The 20,444-nt window shown below is 40.0% G+C and overlaps 1 protein-coding gene across 1 annotated transcript in view; it reads right to left on the bottom strand.

Annotated features, from left to right (window-relative positions):
- LOC147901450 (methylsterol monooxygenase 2-2-like) overlaps window positions 1–5,876 on the bottom strand; it is a 65,206-nt gene extending 59,330 nt beyond the window's left edge. The window contains exons 1-2 of the mRNA XM_087374538.1: window positions 5,688–5,876; window positions 4,909–5,043 (exon numbers count right to left, since the gene is read on the bottom strand). Coding sequence (XP_087230664.1) covers window positions 4,909–5,043; window positions 5,688–5,717 — 165 coding nt within the window. The 5' untranslated portion in view covers window positions 5,718–5,876. The remainder of the gene's footprint in view (window positions 1–4,908; window positions 5,044–5,687) is intronic.
- Between the last annotated feature and the right edge of the window lie 14,568 nt (window positions 5,877–20,444).

The following is a 20,444-nucleotide window of genomic DNA, read 5'->3' as shown; positions in this document are numbered from 1 at the left end:
GCACGCTTCCCCCAAAAAAAATTTGAGACTTTGCAGCAAAAAACAACCAAGTCCTGCTGTTTCTGTACCCTGCTGGTTCGACGCCAACCCAGTGTACCTGCAGACGGACTGTCGTCCGTACCTGGCTGTGAAGGACTGTCGTCCGTACATGTGTACGGCTGTCCGTACGACTGTACGGACAGTCCGTACAGCTGATGTAAGAACTGCTGTAAAACACAGCAGCTATGCTGCTGTACTGCAGCAGGCTGGCGACGCCCACGCCCTCTTCAAAGACCTGCAAAAGGTGCAGATGTTGTACGAAATGCGCCGAAATGCGCCCGCAACCACGCCTTGCAGCTGCCGTACAAAATCGCCCGCGACAAACTGCGCCGCCTGCGATGCACACACCCGCGACCACCGTATCCACTTCAAAACGCGCCGCCGTACGGCTCTGCGCCCTGGTCCGTACAGTCGTACGGACGACGTACGGCAGTACGGAACTGTCCGTACGTCCGTACGGTATGGATGAGGAAGAGGTAGAGGGAGAGAAAGCTCGATGGCTCTGATACCAGTTGAGAGGGGGAAGAGTGGAGGAAGGGAGCAAGAGAGTGAGAGTGAGAGACACACTAGTGTGGGTGTGAAGTGATGAGTGAGCCACACCACAAACTCACTTATGTTTTATTAGGATTAGGTTTACCCTATGACTGTCTTAAGACAGTCATAGGTGTCCTATCTTTAATTCTTTAATTAAGGGTAGGCAATGTGCCTTTACCCCAACAGGCACTCCACACGTTCCAACATCATCTAAAGGTCCATCTTGGTAAAACCAAGGTTATGATCATCAACAGAACTAGGTAGTCATGCATAAAGTGCAGTTAACCCTTAAACAGGTTATCAATGGAGATCGTCACATCCTACACATATCTGGGAGTACTTTTCTCCGGCTCTATTTTCACAATGAGACTAGTGATGCAAGCCTAACTAAGCACGCAGTACCCTTCAATTGCCAAGCTTGAGCAACACTGCTTTCACCCTCACTTCCAAGATCACCCAACGAAGTCTCCTCTTTGATTCTTTGGTCCACCCAATGGGCATGTATGGCAGCCCATGCTGAGGGCCTGACCTATTAGATGTGGACTAGGCTCAAGTGGAGAGGCTCTAGATTCTCTTGTTGGCACGGATGATCCACAATAAGCTGTCAATTCCACACCATATCATTTTGGCTGGGTTCAACGTCCCCGCACTCCAGCTTGACGCAGCATTCGTACTGATGTACGGATGGCAGCAGATCTCGAACAAGGAGCTTGCGGGCTGGCTGGAAGCAGGCAGGGAGCTTGTGGGCTGGAAGCCGGAAGTCGGGCAGGGTGAACCTGCTCTAATACCAAATGTGAACAAAATGAGAGCAAGAGTGAGCAAGAGAGTGAGCTGAACGTAAGTCTGCTAAATAGTGGACTGAAATGAAGTGAGTACAAAAGAGAAGTGAGGGGTTTTGTCTAAGTGACAAAACCCTATCTTAACCATAGTTAGGGATTAGACTGTGGTTAGGGGGAAAAACCTCAAAGAGGGAAAAGTGCCCCTAATTACATTACATTGGCCACTGCCTAGAATATGATAATAATTCTAACATGTAGTACTCTCTCTCTCTCTCTCTCTCTCTCTCTCTCTCTCTCTCTCTCTCATCCTTTTCCTCTTTCTCCCTTCTACATAAGCTTCGTCTTACAAGGGGCTGCTAGACATGATTCAGCTATGAGCACTCTCTGGAGTTTCTTGTGCATAAATTTTGTTTTTGTTTATCATTCCTGTTTGGCATTTTTACACACTTCACAGCTGAGCAGGTGCCTCACGGAAAATTCTCACAAAGCACTTCCACGACAGTTGGGCACATGGCCCATTAGACATCACCATGATCCAAGTGTTCCAGCAGTTGCGGAAGACAATAATTAAGCATTGTCCATTTTCACCCAAGAACAGCACCATAAAACAGAAGGAGGGCTTTGGTGTAGAATACAACTAATCGTCCCCGGACAACTGATCTTGGCCAATAGTATGGTAAGCCAGCCAACCTACCGCATGATACTCCTTTTGAAAAGGACATCCATCATACAGGATGCACACATATATGGACTTACACAGACCCCAAGGCTCACAGTTGAACTCTTGGGTTGAGTTTTATGGACGGCATCTATGTGCATTGTCAGTCGGATATGTGATTTCCACTAGGGAGGCATTGACGACAAGGCAGGGGAGCACTGCAAAGCAAGGCATACTTTACACCCCTAATTAAAATTATGCATACACAGAAAACATGACTCCCATCCAGGCAAGGAGTGAATGATCTTCCAGTATTCAGTCAGTGAGCCATAATCACATGAAGTCAACTACCACAGTTGCCTGCCAATCTGCCTGCTGTAGCCGCTTAATATACGATAGGATGCACAAATGTCAGCGGAAAATCAGTATGTCAATGTACGGTCCTCGGTGATAAAATGAGGAGATAGTTCTCGAGGCAAAACCAGAGAATATTCTCTCAAGACTCAAAATGCCTCTCATTCGCTGGCTTTCCTCCCACAAGACAGCTAAATTTGGTCCCTAGGTCATGAAGACTCCACTGATTAGTACATGCAGGCCTTGACTTAGGAGCGAAGTCACACAGGGCAGTGCAGGAAATCCCAACTGCAGGAGTACTTAGAGCAGAAGATAACATCATCTTGGTTTGATAAAATTCATGACGTCCACCAGCAGCAGAACTAGAAACTCCGTTCCCAGGCCTTGAAAACAAGAACAAGACTCCAACCTCTGACGTGTTCAGAGTAATTCAAATAACTCTGATAGGAGCCACCACATCAGGATGCCATTCCACCAATAAACTTTAGAAGTCACGCATGGTAAGATACTAAGTCAAATACTAGATTTAAGACAATTTGGAGGGCATTGACCTAGCATGCAGCTACATGATCTATCGCATGCCATCAAACTTCCAAATCAATGATCATGCATTTAAAATGATATCTTAATTCTATACAAAATCTTATACGTTTGGTGGGCAGCTTTGAGTATCTTCAATGAACGTTAAACGTTTACATCATGAGACTGCATATATCCCAAGTCATGATAATTTTGATAAAAACAAGAGCCTCAACCGCAAACCAGAGAGCTTGCTAGTGAAAGATCCAGGCAGACTCCTTAAAGTACTTCAATAAATATATAATATAGAGTATCAGATCAGATACATTATGGAGAAGATTCCTCTGAATGGGAAAATAGCAAGCTCCATTCAAAGAAAAGAGCCACCTCAATTCCCATACAAAGAGCGAAGAACTCTCATGGTGCATACAGGGAGCAAGGAACTCACATGATGCATACACGGAATAAGGAACTCTTATGATGCAAATGCTGTCACGAACATAGCATTGCCTGATTAGCATACATATGCCTCAAAAGCATTATAGACCCAAGATCCCCAATGGAACAAAAAGAGGCAGCAAATCTAAGGAACATCAAACTAGTCTTTAACTCCACGTGTACAATAGATTCAGAGAACAGTGACCTAGAACGTCCTTCCACCAAAACAGGATGTCCACCCATTTTTTTGGCCTGCCTTCTTGGCTGTCAGGCACCCTCCTACCCAGGGCCAGACCTGCAGACCGTAAGAGAAGGAACAACGAAACCAACAGGCTGTCCACCAGGTTTTGCCTGCTTTCTTGACTGTCAGGCACCCTCCTACCCACAACCAGACTTGCAGACCGTAAGAGAAGGAACAGCAAAACCAAGACATGAGGCTTCTATCCTCCAAGTGTGCTTCTATGCTGCCCAATGTCTGTATAACTCAGCTTTGTATAAATAAAGACCCATCTTCTTCCTTTATGCTTATACCTGATAGCATGTACCTCATCAACGAGATGAGTCACAAATCAGCTTCAAACTTGTTTCGCACTGCACAGATATTATAAACCTAATGTAAGCGTGTCAGAGCTGTATTGGGCTAAGCAGCAACAATATCTGGCAGACTTTTGGTCATTAAGAATAGCTTATCAGGGCTCCGTTACCCTCTGCCCCCTAGAAACAAGCCAGATCACTGAGCAATATATGCCCTTTTGAGTGCAATGCTGCATCTGCATACCAGATGCAAACTCGAGATCTTTCGGAACCAGTCGAGGCGCATGGACACATGAATCTAATCTTTTTGTCAGCCAGATCAGAAGCTTCAGAGATAAGTCCGTACCATCCCAGTTGTAATGTGGCAGCCTTTTCCCTGGGCCAGGCAGCAAGCATAACAGCTGGCCAATCTCCTGAAGCCCGCTTGTGTATTGCCCATCATCCCGTCCTCTGCACAACCCAGCAAAATATTCCATGGACCTTTCTATCTTATCCCATGGCACATACATTCTGCATGCAAACCACTTCAAACCCCACTTTACACTGAATGAACAAACTTCCGAGCACATTTTATCTCCATTAAGCGCTTCAAGTAGCCAAGGTGCAACAACAGACCGAGCATGATTTAAGGTCAAACTTGCCCCCAGATCATTAATCGATCTTAGTACAGGCACTAAGCACGCATAAATTAGCGAGGCAAAATTAAGCGTTGCCAGCTGGAGCTAAGTTCTCCAAGCAGCTGAAAAATCAGAACGATCTGTTTGAGAACTTTATGGCCCTCAATCTTTTCATTGATCTAAATGTTCGAGATATTCACAACGCCACACGAACAATTCATAATTGAAAGTAGCCGTGAAATTTGGATATCACACTAACATGCATTTGGCAAAAGAAGGCCTTCGTCAAGGCCCCTTTAAAACATGAGATGAATTCACCAAACGAACAGATGCATCGACGAGCTAGGGGCCCCATCATAACATTCCAAACATCTAGAAGACAGAACCTGCATTCCAAAACACAAGATTCAAATACGATGGCAGGGATCAAACGAACCTGGATTTTGTATTTCTTCAGTCCCCAGATTTCCATGAAAAGGTAAGGAAGGCCGGATAAAAAGAAAACACCTTCGTGTAGAATAAAACTGCCTATAGATGCCAGTTGAAATTCAGTGAAATTGTTGACTAGATACTGCACACACCGCCGGTACATCAAAAAGACAAGCGTAAGGTCCTTGAGAAAACTGGTCTTTTGACAAAATAAGTAAATAAGTATAAAGAGTCAAACGGCTGCCGCAAAAGTATTCCATCACAGAATCGAGACAATAGATATCGCTGGTAGCTCCAGGTACATGAGGCGACTGGAAGAAGGATGCAGCGTGGCAATGCACCGTCCTAACGGTGAGGATCACAATCGAACTAGCTGCGTCCGAGGGCTGACAATTGCAATTGACGTTGATAAAATGAACTACCCCATAAGCTAGACCCGAAGGAAAGAATATCGTGGTTCACAGTGCATGGATGACGGAACGTTTGAAAGACCTCCGCCAACCAAAGCAACGGGGCAAAGAGTCCCGGAAAACGCTTCGGCCCCAAAACTGCCACCCTGTCGGAAATACGGAGAACCGAAAATGCTACGTTGTTGGGTGAGAAGGGAAGGAAAGAGCACTCTGATCAAGATCGGCTCATCCTCATGCGTCATTATATATGCTAGCGTCCTTATCCCTCGAAATAGATGGATCCACGAATTCGTACGCAATGTGTACAGCGCGACAAGAAATGGAAGGAAATGCAAGGCCGAAAACAGATCCAAAAAAGCAGAGAAAGCAAGCCGACCTCCCATCCTCGTTCCAAAGCGAGAGCCATGATATGCAGTGTGCGGGAGGGCGGAGGAGTTACAGTCAGGAAGCGCTGAGCATCGGAGGAGCAGTGACAAGCATTGCAGGAAAGGAAAGGAGAGAGAGCAAGAGAGCAACGACGCCCCTTGCCCCGCGAGAGAGAATGAACGATGGGCCTTCTCAACGAACTCTTCTGATGTATATACATATATATATATGTAGCACAATGAATGCCCTTTATCATCATCATCATCATTATTAATTTTATATATATATATATATTCCCTCCCTCATGTCAAATTGTCCCACACACACAATTCCCCTTTTCCTGATTTTTGTGTTTTTGGGCTCCTTGTTAGCCCATGCTCACCTCCACCTCCCATTCTTTGTCTCTCTCCCTCTCTCCCCCAAGATTCTCCGCCCCTCTCTTCCCTCCGCTCTGGCACTTTCTAGGTATCCATGCCCCACCTTCATAGGTGCCACAACAGCCATAGCTCATTGCTCAAGGGTCGTACTCAACATTCATGTACCTCAATGCCTATTTCAAAAAATCCCAAAGAAAACAGTGAAGTCGGAACTACACACTCTTGCTAGTTTTGTCATGTGTGTGTATGCACGCATGAGCATGCAAACATAAGTGTGTGTGCACACGTGCATGCGTGCGTGTGTGTGTGTGTGAGAGAGAGAGAGAGAGAGAGAGAGAACACATCAAATGTGTAAGGCTTAGCTTGTACTAAGGGTAGTTACACACAGCCAAAGGGTGCCCCAGATGTGCCCAAGCAGAGGGGTTACACACCGCCCAAGCAAGAATTTTTATATAAAGGGAGCATTTAATGGGAAATGATCCTGTACTTGAATTTGATTGGTTGAAGAATGGGTGCCCAAACTTGGGCAGCCACAGTTGCCTGCCTAAGAAATCTCTTATCATGGGCATGAGGTGGCACTTGACTTAGCTTTTGGACTCCCCTAAATTTTTGTTGTGTGTAAAGGGGGGGCGCCTATCCACACTAATGGAGCATCCTGATTGGCTCCCCCCATTTATGATGTCTTTGGTGTGTAAAGGGCCTAAGTATCTCCAAAACCAATGTTTTCTTTCTAGAACCAAACTATAAAAGGGCCCAATAAAAGTTATGTATATTGATACCCTCTCTTCAATTTCAATATTTCAGTTTTGGAAGCACCTCCTCCTTTTGGCACCAAGTGCTCAACCCCTCAGCACCTTTTTAAAGTTCTATTTGAGGATGGCTTATCAAAGATCTCTTTAAACAAAGGTCTTGCAAGTCTAACCATAATAACATGAATGTGATTGATTTACCTATACCTCAAGGAAAACTTCATTTTTTGCCCCACTCAAGTAGCTATCAAGGTAAATATTACACACCGAATTAAGTTCCCCCTTAACTAAGATCCCATGCTTGGAGAAAACAGAGGCAATAGTCCAATCCTGATACACATGAAAATATGTAAAGCACCTAATCATTGTAAACAAAGATGGTGATACCATTATGCATCTTGCTTAAATTAAGCAATTACGATGAGCAACTTCTAAGATTGTCATGTCACTATGCATCCTACTTAACTTCAACGATTGCTATGAGCAATTCTAAGAGCCACAGTCCTTTCTTAAATGCACGGTCAAGGAGTTTATCGAACTAAAATGTTGGTACATTAAGCAGCAATTTGAGACCCCTAAAGATACAATTATAGAGCGTAAGATGGTCATAATTCTCCTACTTCCAAAAAGCAAATGAGAAGAAAGGGCTATTTCTACAAGAGAGAACAATTGCTTGTGACCATTGCCTTGTGGTATACTTAGAGCATGAAACAATATGAGAGAGAGAGAGAGAGAGAGAGAGAGAATTTCAATATGAATTACTAGAAATAGGGCAAAGATCAATAGTTCAAAAATCATGCTTAATGACATCTAGGTCTATGACAAAGTAATGATGAAGTGCTTCTAAGGCATGCCTTAACTTGAACAAATGGCAAAACATAATCATCTGTCTTGTGGTTTGAGCATAAAGTTTGTCGATTAGCTTGCTATCTTACACAAAGTACTTGAGCAATAAATTAAAGCACCAGTGTCCTTGATTTATTAAGATCTATGTTGATATGTACATGTCAACAAGTCATACGAGCCAATCGCTTGCAAGTTGAGGTCAACATGTCTCTTATGTTGACCATGTAAATAATTCCATGCATCAACTATGTGAAATCATTGAGGACACCATTGATTTGACTACAAGCCCTGGATACTCCTACTACCCATTCGCATTATTGTAATAGATTTTGTTCATGATAGCAAAACTATTAATACTATGTAAAACTATGCCAACATAATCTAGACACTAATATGCATATACTAAAAGTCTAATGTAGCTTTCAAGGTAGGATAAGGAATTGTGGGATACCACATAAACATGAAACAAATTAAGGATAAAGTCAAGAGATGGTATCAGCTCCAAGGGTAGTAGACAAAGAATTATGGGATACCACATAAACATGAAACAAAGAATTAAGGGAAACCCCATGAACATGAAACAAAATAACGAAGAGAGGAAGTGAAGAGATAGTAGTAGCTCCCACGATAGACAAAGAATTGTGGGATAACATGTAAATAGAAAACAAACATTTATGCAAATATGTATCTTATTACACAAGACTTAGTTTAGTCTAAAATAGACCTATGTACATGCATGCATGCGCATGTGCATGTGCATGTGCATGCATGAGTGCGCATATGTCTATGTGTGTTTGTTTGCATGCATGCCATCTACACGTGTGTGCTAGTGTGTGCATGCATGCACAGCACGTGTGCGTGTGTCTATGCGCATGTGTGTCTTTTTGTGTGTGCGCACACGCATTGTGCTTGTGTGTGTGTGTGCGCGCGTGTGCGCACGCACGTGCATGTGTGCATGCATCCATGTGTGTGTGTGCATGCATGCGTGTGTGCGCACGTGCATGTGTGTTCCATATAACCACATTGAACTACTCCCCAAGCTTGGTAGTTGTCAACTTATACAATGCACATCCTTGCAAGCTAGTCAAAATAACATATAAATGTGGACCAAACAATATATGATGTAAAATAAGTAAACAATATAAGAACATATACACATGCTCGCTTAGCTCGCAACTTCTTATAGTCCATAATTGACTTCTTGCAAACCTTCAATCAAGCAATCTTGGATGACCAATGGCAAAATATGCTACCATATATGATTAACCAAAAATTAGGTGAGAAAGATTGGTTATAAGGGTGTGATAAATTTGATGTATGATTTGCTACTTAAAATTCATTTTGTTGTTATGAAAGACATTGGAAAATGCTATGAAAACATAGTGGGATTTTGGCCTAGTAATGTCACTTAGGAAATCCATACATTAAGCCTTTCAAATTGCACATGGACATACATTGCTATCACACTTGCATTAAAGGCATCTTCAAGAAAATATAAACCAAAGAGTGCTTTCTTTTTTTACTCAAAGCTGCTTATTGCCATTAATGAATGCCTATTGAGAAATATGCATGTACAATTACCTAACTTGATGCTTAAATAGGTTTTAAGAATCCCTCTGGGAGTAGCCTATTCTTTTTTATGATGTAAACTATATATCTTTTGGTTCAAAGGTCAGTTTATTGAAAAGTTAGATGAGGATCTAGAGACGTTGGCAAAGTTTAATCTTCCTTTAGATATATGCATGACATAATGATGACTAATGTCTTTGTTGATACCTTTATTTTTCAAGGTAACTCCCTCCAAATACATAAAATGGTTGGATTGAGCACTAAGGCTTTATTTTTTAACGTAATGTTCAATATCATGGACTTGACCAACGATTTATCCATTGCTACTAGATTCCATGAGAGTAACAGACTTGAATATAAAGCTTGCTAGTGTATTCATGGTAGGTCAAATAGACCAAGCTCATATTTGAGATCCTTTAATAGAGATAGTCGTAGAGTTTAAGCTTGTAATAGTTCTTCAAACCCTGAAAATCAAATGAGAAGACAGGGCTATTTCAATAAGAGAGCATGAATGCTTGTGACCATTTCCACGTGGTTTACTTGGAGCATGAATACTATATATGAGAGAGAGAGAGTGAGAGAGAGAGAGAGATGCACACGTGCACGCACATGTGTGTACATGCATGCATGCATACATGCATGTGTGTCATGCATGTGTGTGCATGTACCTTTTCTCATGCATGTGCACCTGTAGGCAATGCATGATTGTATCACTCAATCAATAACTTTTGGAGTTGATCAAAGGTACATGCACATGCATGCACGGAAGATCAACTTCTATATTGATTATATTTAGCAACTAGGTCATATTGCGTTTGCCAATTGTTGTATTTTATGACATAATTCTTAAAGAAATGTGGTGTTAATAAGCAATGCATAATTGTATCACTAAATCAATCGCCCTTGGAGTCTCAAAATGTGCTTGTAGCAAGTACATGCACTTGAATAAGTAGAGTTTCAAATCTTCTTGCAATCTCCAGTACTTTCAAGTTTGAATTCATAATTGCAAAATATGTCACTAAGCAATTCTTGTAGCAAGTACATGCACTTGAATTAGTAGACCTTCAAAATTTCTCACATTCTCCACCACTTTCAAATTTACATTGCAATTGGAAAATATTTGGTTCTTCCAAATGTCATGCATGCTTGCCATCTTGTATGTCGTGGTCCCTCCCCCTCTATTCCATCTTTGCCTTTATCCCCATATCATATCCAAAGCAATGTATTTTATCCATTTAGCTTTTGTTATGCATTCTAGATTTGTTAGTTATTTTGCTTGGCTTGATGCTTTATGATACAACTGATTAGTTTATGTAGACATAATGAGGGCATTTAGTATAGATTATTGATTTAAGAGCCTACACAAGGTAATAATAATCCATAAAATCCCTATAATTCTCTATGGAAAGGGAGTGTGATTGAGACAAGTCCTAAGATGAGATAAACAATACCTTCCCATATTACTTTCTACACTTGGTAGTGAGCCCTATACCCATTTTTGGAAAAGATTCCCAATAGAGGTTTCCATGGTTTTATCTTTGATGAGAAGGAACCCAATCAGGTCTTTCACTTACAAATTGCTATGTGATAGATTTTCTTCCATATAGCTATATGAATTGGTAACAATTTTTTTGTGACTACTTAGGGAAGAACCCAATTGGAATATAATATAACAACTTTTGGCTCTTAAAAAGGAATCAAGCTAGTTCCTTGTATCCCAAAATTATATGGTAATAACTCCTTACAATTCTTCTATGTCCTATTAGGTTTTTACAAAGTAGCATCTAAGGAGGGTGGTGGGTCCTACACTTGAGGACGGTTGATGTTATTACACCAAAATGTGAGGCCCATATATCCTACTTTTTTAGAGTATGTGGACCCAAGTTAGGGTGGGTATGGACATGCAAACATGCAAACACACACACACACACATGTTGTTGTCACTAGTTGAGTCATTTAGGGAACTCTTTCATTTCTTATTCTAGAGGATTTTCCTTATAAGAAATACCTACGGGCTAAGTTTTTTCGTAGTTAAATTTAATGATTGGTCAATTTGGGAGCAAGTCTTTTGATTTCTTGTGATATATTATTTTCCTTGATTTTTCCATCTAACTTGTTGCTTTTATTCCAGCCTTAGTTTAATCTCATTGATTTTAAGTGGGGGAGTGAACTAATTAATTGAATTTTGACTAACAATTCTTTAGTAGGACATATTAATAACATCCCACTTGAATATGCTTCTCACATTTTAATAACTTCGCACTTCAATGAGCAGGGGTTTTGACATTTTACGAGTAAATTTTATTGCAAGTTTGCGAGTTTTTCAAGTATTTTTATGTGTGAATTTATAATTCTTGCATATCACCATACAAGTTAAATAATATTAAAACCAGGCAATATATTTCTTAAACATAGGAAACACTCGATGGAAACCATAGAGCTAGTTCTATTAGAGGACAATATCTTATCATAAATACCTTGAATCAATAGCTCACCGTTAAGCTACAAAGGCAAGCAAGCATTAGCCAAGCATCATTGCATTCGTGCATTCATTGAGCCAAGCATAAATAGCTTGAAACAATAGCTCACGGTGATGAGCTATAAAGACAAGGTGCCAAAAACCTTTTTCCCAGATGCTATTTTGGGGTTTCATCTAAAGGTACCCATGTTTGTAGTTTCCCATTTAAAAAAAAATTATGGTTGAGTCAAATCAATCCTTGTAGCTAGAGATCAGGTTGTTATAAGAGTTCTACGCCATACAATCTTTAATGGCATGCCATGAGCTATAGAAAAAATTCAATAAAAACTTGCAAAACTCGTAAAAACTTACTTTCACAAAATGTCAAGCCCCAATGAGCAGCTACACACCTTCTCATACCATTCTAGCCATTAACTCCCCACTTCAATGAGCATATTAATAACCTCCCACTTCAATAAGTACCTACACATGTTTCCTACACCATTCGAGACCTTAACTCACCACTACACATATTAACAACTTTGCTACTTCAATGAACTCCTACACATGCTTCTTACACCACTAGCTTCCCACTTTAATGAGCACCATTCCATACCTAACCTCCATACGTGAGTGGAAAATATGATGGTTATAAAAAAACATTGACATATGAGATTTTGGAAGAGTCATAAAGCTTAGCTGTTTTGCATGTTGCTAGAAAGTGATCTGATTAGCTTATCGGTGACACTCTAATATCCCTATATAATTTCCCTAGCTATATGCTTTGATTAGTACACATCTTCCTCCTACCCAAACCTTGCTTCACAACTTACTTCATGGACCTATCTTTCTTCTCTCTCAAGAAAATCGTTGGTGTCTTCTACCTAGGTGGTTATGACGATAGACTTCTAGTAACTGCCAATAGTCAAGAAGAGGATTGCTAATATCTAGATTAGATTGACTTAACCTAAGTCTAATACAAAAAATTAAGCTACCTAGCCTAAAATTATCGTCTACCCTATCGCTTTCCCTAAAAATTAAGCTAGTCGGCCTAAAAGTCTTGCGACATTGTTTTTCCTCCTTGGATTTTGGCTCCTTTGGCTTCGCCTCCTCCTTGCATTTCCTCCTTTTGGCTCACCTCTTCTTGCATACATATTTGCACTGTAGGCTATATTTCAACTAAAGAAAGCCTTCAGACATAAATATGTAGGTATCACAATAGACCACTTGAATAGGGTGGAATAAAAGTAATAGGTCTATATGGAAAAATCAGTTGAATAGGATGGAATCAATGATTTTTTTAGTACATTAAAAAAAGAAGAAAAATATGTATTATTTGTATTAAAGACTCTTGGGAACGTTTCAAATGTAAATCCCCCCCTGAACAGCCATTGCAAGCTAATTAACCAAAATATTACTACATGGTGAATATATACACCACATGGTGAAGCTTCATATTGTGCGGTATACTCTAATATTACTGAACATTATTGCTCTATACGTGTGGTATTTTGACATCTACGTGACCCACATGGGTGCTTTTTTGCATGCCTTTATCCACATGCGTGTTTCCCATGGGCTTGGAACGTTGCATGCAAAACCCCTCAGTCATGCACACAATAATTATTGACGAATGAAAAGTTCCTTCTGAGATCATCCCCCTTTTCCCAAAAGAGAAGAAGCGTAAGTACACGATGGGGATAGCCAAACATGAGGAAGCACTTGCAACGTTGATGTCTAGTGCACCAACAACAACTGCTAATTAGCATATCCACTATGTAGCTCTCCACCCAGTTTCTTTGTATGGGTTGAGTAGGCTCCTTTACAAATTGCAGGCTGTGCATGCATCACAAGTGAGCCTGGTAATGCACCTCGGACCTTATGATGGATTTGATACTTTTTTACCTATATCGTGATTTTATTGCAAACTCAATATGAGTTAAAATTCTTGATTTGTTACAACTTTGTCAAAATATTCAACTTAGTGGTCTTACATGTTTTTAAGTCCTTGTCTCATATATAACTTGTTTATCCAAATGATGGAATTAATTGTATCACTCATTATTGATGGGACTATTAAATCTAAACACAACACACTTCCTATCCCTTCCCCCCTTTACTTTTACTTTACCTGTTTCCTTTCTCCCCCCCTGTTTATTTTCCCACTTAAATCCTTCCTCCTTTAATTCCCTTGTTTTCTCCTTTAAATCCTCATTTAAATCCTCCCTTAAGCTATTTTAACCCTCCTTTAATCTTTTTTCCTTTTTTTATCCCTTCTTATTAATTTTTTACTTTGTCAAAAGCTTATGCTCCTTATCTCCTACATTAATTTTTTATTGTCCTAATTCTCCTAATCTTTCCCTTACTTCCCCTCTCCTATTTTCCCATTCCCCCTTATTTTTCCTATTTTCCCTCTTTGTTTTCCAAAATTTTTCTCTTCCTAGTTTTCTAACCTTTTTAGTCCAAATTTTTTCCCCTTTAATTAAACCCTTGTTACTCTTATATTCCTAATGTCTATTGGTGCCACTTAATTTTTCAAACTTCATTATTTAAATTTCCTCTTAGTTTACCTCTAATTTTCTTTACCTCTTTCTTACATTTTTCTCTAAATAAACTCTTTCCTTTCTCTCTCCTTTTTATTCCTAATCTTTCCCATTTTCCCCTTAATTCACTTATTTCTCTCTTAACCCAAACCACCCTCCCCCTCCCCGCTAACCCCTTGACCCCTTGGTCTTCTATCTACCCGACTGTCCTACTTCTCCCTGACCTTTCCCTATATAAACGCCCCTACTGCTCATGTACCCCTACCTTATGCTCATTGCTCAGCTCTCTAGCCTTCTCCCCAAAGTGACCTCACGCCTGTGCATGTCTCTAGTTGTCTACACTTGTCCCCCGAGGTGGCTTTGCGTTGATTGTAGTTTGCATCTCTGCTCCCACTATTCCACTATGCAATTCTTCCTAGACTGTGCCCTTTACTAGTAGTTTGCTTGATTGTGCACTGATGTTGACGCTCTGCCTCGACTGCGGCACTTTGGTCCCCGGTTGTCCTCCCTACCTCACTCGTGAGCTCATCTATTCCTCCCTCTAAGCCTTGGTAGTTGTTACTGCGGCATCGGCCCTTCGCTCCTAGCTATGCTCGCTTGCTTTGGTGGTTGGTCTGTGGATGTTATGTCTAGCAGGCACACATATGCGGCCTGCACCTCAAGTTTCCCTCAATTCCCTTGATGGACTCATAGGTCCCCTTCTTGCTTTAAATCTCTCACTCTCTCTCTCTTTTATGCTGTTGACTATTCATGGATCTTTTCAAGTACCTCACTAAACTATCCCTTTGCCCTTTTCTCCCTTACTCTTTAAATCAGAATCAACCCCCCCTCCTAACCTAACCCTTCCCTCTTTCCTTTTTAATTCCCCCCTCTCTAAACCCAAAACCCCCCTTTTTTCTCCTCGTTACATACCCTTTATTTAACCTCCCCCTGCCTTTCCTTTTTATTCCCCCCGCCTTTTTTTTTCTAACCCCTCCCTCCCTTCTTTTTAAATCCCCCCCTCTCTAAACCTTATTGTATTCTTTCTCCTAATTAATCTAAACCCTAAACCTTACCCCCCCAACCCTTTGTCCCCTATTTTCCTTTTTTCCTCCCCCTTCTCTATATACATTATTTCCATTCGCTCTTAAAATTTCCCCCTTCTCTATTTACTTTATTTTCCCTTCATAGTTAGATTTGTTAAACCCTTGTTTTATTTCTTACTCTATGTTCCTTTAGTTTTCATTAATTCCTTTACTTTTCTTTAATCTATGGTCCTTTAAAAACTCCTTGCATTAATTTCCCCCTTTAATCTATGGACCTTTAATTTTCATTAATTTCTTCACACTTCTCAAAACCCCCACCTTCCTGTTATCTCTTGTCTTATGGATTGACATCCACATCCAAATCTCTTTATTTTTTTTGGCTCACCTTTAGTTAGATTCCCCCCCTTTTTTTCTATTCATTTGTTTTAAATTTCCCTCTCAAGTTGATTGGTTGTTTAATAACTATACCTTCTAGCATCACTTTTTCCCCTCCACACTTATTCCAAAAAAACCCCTCCCCTCCCCCTCCCCTTCCACACTCTTCTCACCTTCCCCCTGTCTACAAAGGTTCAATATTCCTCTCGCTATAATTGCTAAACTCATTCTTCTACCCAAACAATCTTGTTTTTCATTAAGCTTGATAAGTGTATGGCCAAGTGTTAATTTTTATTGTGACTTTGATAACAAGGGAGGGGTGTTTATGACACCTGTCTTCCCAACTAAAGTCAAAACTGGTTCTTACTATTTTGCTTGTTGGATGGTGGTAGGTAGGTAGACTCCCCTCTTCAATAAAAATGATGCTGCCAATGACTTATCAAAGCTCAACTAGTCAGATTTCCTTTTTCTTAATAGAAAAAATTGTTTACCCTCTAGTGATGCTACTTCACTCTTAGCGGATGTTTATTTTAAAGTTTATCTATAAAACATTTCACATTCCTACTCTAAATTGTCTTCTCTTCACTACTATGTAAAGGGGCGTTGTAAATGTCTTCCACACACACACACACACACACACGCACGCATGCACACACACAAAATTTATTTTAGGTGAAGATGACACACATGCTATGGTTTAGGTAATGTGTTCTCTATGTCATCCTTATCTTGTCCTTCCCTTTTTACAAATTTCAACTAGGAACTTTCTCTATTGGCTAGTCATACCCCTTAACTTGGTACACACACATTCTTTTGTTCTAAAAGACTTAACCCCGAGTAACAGTTCCTAAGTCTCTAATGGTAACACTGTCTCTAGTGATAATCAATTGACGTAGTACTTTGGGTACTTACTTCATTGATTGTGAACCTCCCTACTTCACAAATAGACAAATAATAACTAGATAACATACTGCCAAATCTCTTTATTACTTGTGTAAGATATGCAATTGTGACCCTCTTAGTCCCTAACCCTATTTTAAACCCTCATATGTTTCCTCAACCCATTGCTTTTGATGGGACCTTTTCTTATGCAACCTACCTTCACTGGCATTTTTTCTACACTCATGCCCCTTGCATGCCATCCTCTAGCTATGGTTGGTCCTGCTCACATTGGTTGCCTCATCTCTTTCTCCCTAGCCTACTCATGCAACAAGAGAAAGACTCAACTGAGTGGTGGTTCACCCCTCCTTCCTCTTGAAGCTTGCTGCCTCATCTTCCACTACATTTGACCCGCTTTTCTACCAATTGCATATGCACCTGCACATTCACAATTGAGGTGTTTTGTTGGCCCACCTACACAATCGATGTTTGATGGACATAAAACTTTGAAAAATCATTCAAGGTATGTGAAATAGCACTTGTGTAAAGTTTGGTACCATTTTGATACTTGTTAGTGTGCAACAGTTGAGATCGATGCATACGTTTCCTACACATATGCACTGCACATGGAAAACTTACACATTTGAGCTTCCCACCCATACAATTGTTGTTTGATGGACATGAAATTTGAAAATTAGTTCAATTCACATGAAGACCCATATGCTCCATTACCCATATTTATTCTTCAATTGTGAAATGCATGTCATATACTTCCCCAAACTCATTTGGAACGTCAAAATTAATCTTGCTCATGAGCATATCCCTACCATTAACAAACACTTGGGAATTTTAGATGCAAGAGTTTTTATGAAGCAAATTCTAATGTTAAGTAGCCCAAAGGCCAAGTACCAATAAAGCAGCCATAGCTACATGACTAAACAAGAATTATACCAAACAAATCTTGAACCTATCAACCATGTGCTTAAACTAAACTTGTAAGGTATTTTTATCTAAGCATAGCAAGACAATGGGTACTCATGTGCTAGTAGAAAGAAATTTCTAACTCATTTCGTGTTTTGTAGACAACATTGAGCATAATATGTCATGCTTTCTTGATAGATGTGAATCTTTTAGGCATTGAAATTGAAGAAGAGGTAACACCATTAGAATTGTAGGTTTATGGAGAGTGATAGTGGGAAGATGGGAGAGGAGCACATAAAACATGTACAAGAATGAGAAGCATGAAGATACACAACAAAGTATGAGCCATTTTTTGATGCATATTTAAATTTTGAGAGCCCTACTATTTAATACTAGTATTCATTTAACGTGTTAGCCAAGTCATTGAAAAATATGCACAAAAAAGTCCATGGTCAAGCCATGTAGGCCTAGCTTCTCCAGAGTTTGGACCCATAATTAGTATGTAGAAGTCATTCCATTCACATGAAACCACATGTAAAGTAAGAGTGAACCAATTAGGAAGAGTACTTATCCAATATATTGGCATTTAATTGTAATAGAACTAGACATTTAGCACAAGGTTTTGTGGTTTTCAATATAGAGTGCTCATGGCCATTGGAGTCAAGAAAAAGGATTTGATTGTAATAGAACTAAACATTTAGCACAAGGGTATGTGGTTCTCAATATAGAGTCCTTCTTGCCATGAGATTAAAGAAAGAGGAGATTCAAAGAGTCAAGGATTTTCTAAAGATCTCAAGGAGATGAGCAAAATTAGCAAATTTAATCTCGAGGAGAACAAGACTATGCTAAAAGGTTATGTCAATAAATCATTCTTGTAGAAAGAAATTAACTCTAAAAAATTCCAAATCTTTAAAAGCGGATTCCTAAATTCCATTTTCAAGGATGAAAACTGTTCCAAGGGGGAGTAAGTTATGATATTGGTAACTTTAGATCTAGGAGTGCTAGACTGCCCAAAGACATGTAAAGGATTGGACTTATGAAGAATAGCTGTAAAGTAATTAGCACAGGTGTCTTGAAGGGTTCAATTGGGTCAACATACCAAAGCTAGAGGGGCAAACTGACTAAGTATGTTAGATAGCCTAGGATAGTAAAAGGTGTCCAAGGATAGAATGTGCATCTATATAGTTGGCATGGTTGAGTGGAGAGATGCACAGCTCTCAGTCCTCTTATACTATCAGTCCTATCATGAAGTGCATGGCAACTGATCTAGGCCTAGCTTCTCCATTGCAACCATACGCGTAAACTAGAACTATAAGACATTTATATCTATGTGAAGAGAAAAAATGGCTAGTCAATTAGAAATCACCTTCTAGTAGAACTTTATACCCTTGGAGAATTCCTCATTTTTCATTACATAGAAAGCATTGACCATTAAGTAAGTCATAAATTTTCAATTGACTAGTATAAATCTTGTGCTTCAATTAGATGGATACTTATGAGAACCAATGTTTTTTTGTGTGGGTACCCCCTTGAAAATGATCACCTAAGTGGGCTAGCCTACCATCCCCACCCTCGAGAACTGATAGCCTAAGATGTGAGACCTTGCTCTATATTTGGTGGATAAAGTTAGCTATAAATTCAAAAAATGTTTATTTTGGTGAATGTGACTTTACTAACTAGTGCTGACAACGTTACGATCATCTAAATGATGCCTTGCCATTCAATTTGATAGCAATCAAAAGATATAGGTTGTTGAAAATGAGTGCTCTAGATCCACCATCCATGATATATTCTTGATCATATCCATGGATTCAAAATGTGTGATGCATCATGATCCATACCTTATTCAAGGTATCCATGATTATGCCCATGGCCTCATTAAAAAAATGTGTGATGCTTCATGGCATTGAGCATCGCCTCTATTGTCACATAGGAACCATGATGTCCCATGGACTTATAGAAAAATAATGTGTGATGCATCATGGTCCATGCCTTGATTGAGGTATGTGTCCACATGTGCTACCAAATAATACTAAAATGACACCTAGATACCTCAATCTAGGTACTAAAATCCATATGTGCTACTACATAGGAGCCTGCCCACCACATGTACACCTAAAAAATAGGTCTTGGCATCCACATAAGAGAAGCACCTTGCCTACCACCTTGGACATCCTCTTATTGACACATCATACCTAGATATTTGTGACAGATCATGTGCTAGATAGGATGCCAAAGTTGCATCCTACCACCTTGGACATCCCTTATTGACACACCATACCTAGATTGCAATATTGGTGTCACAGATACATAGGGCACCACATGTGCGTAGCGTGACATGTGTAAGGAAAAAATTCAATTGAGATATTTCAATGCCATGTCATATGCACGTTTTGGGTGACATCAAGTGCCACATGTGCACTAAGCATGTTGAGTATCTCGATCGATGCATAGAAGTGTAGTACATGAGTCCTAGTTGGTGACAATGATGAGTACCTCAATTGAGGTATTTTGACCATTGCCACGTTGGAATCCTAAGCCTAAAGGAATGGTCACATGTCACCACTTGGTTGCCTAAAATACCTCAATCAAGGTATTACTGTGCCTGCTACCCATCCCTTCATTTCCTTTGTATTTTGGTGTGTCTTGTGTGTCCCATTTTGCCCAAGACTGCACAAATACTTCAAACACTTTGTTGCAATAATAGACTTGATAATTTTGAATATAGTTGTGTAAGCTTCATGGTTTATACTAGCAACATCACAAAGTCCAAGCATCTCCTTTGCATCCTCTATGCCCTTGAAGGCCTTGTCACCTCTTGAGAAACTTGCATATGTAGGCCTTTGTGTCTAGGATTCTTTGCCATTGTAGAGACATGAAATGGCTTTCATTAATCTCTTAGAGGGCATTAAGTGTCAATATCATTGATGTCCATTGCTCCAATCATATCCTCCATAAAGTTCCTAAAGAAGGAAAATTCAATTTGTTACAAGCATCAAAGTATGATCATGAATGAGGCATAGTA

The sequence above is a fragment of the Dipteris shenzhenensis genome, chromosome 5, assembly GCF_047967505.1.
Source record: "Dipteris shenzhenensis isolate YYH24624 ecotype China chromosome 5, Dip_SZ_1.0, whole genome shotgun sequence".
NCBI classification, from domain to species: Eukaryota; Viridiplantae; Streptophyta; class Polypodiopsida; order Gleicheniales; family Dipteridaceae; genus Dipteris; species Dipteris shenzhenensis.
This window is presented reverse-complemented; position numbering and strand designations above follow the sequence as displayed.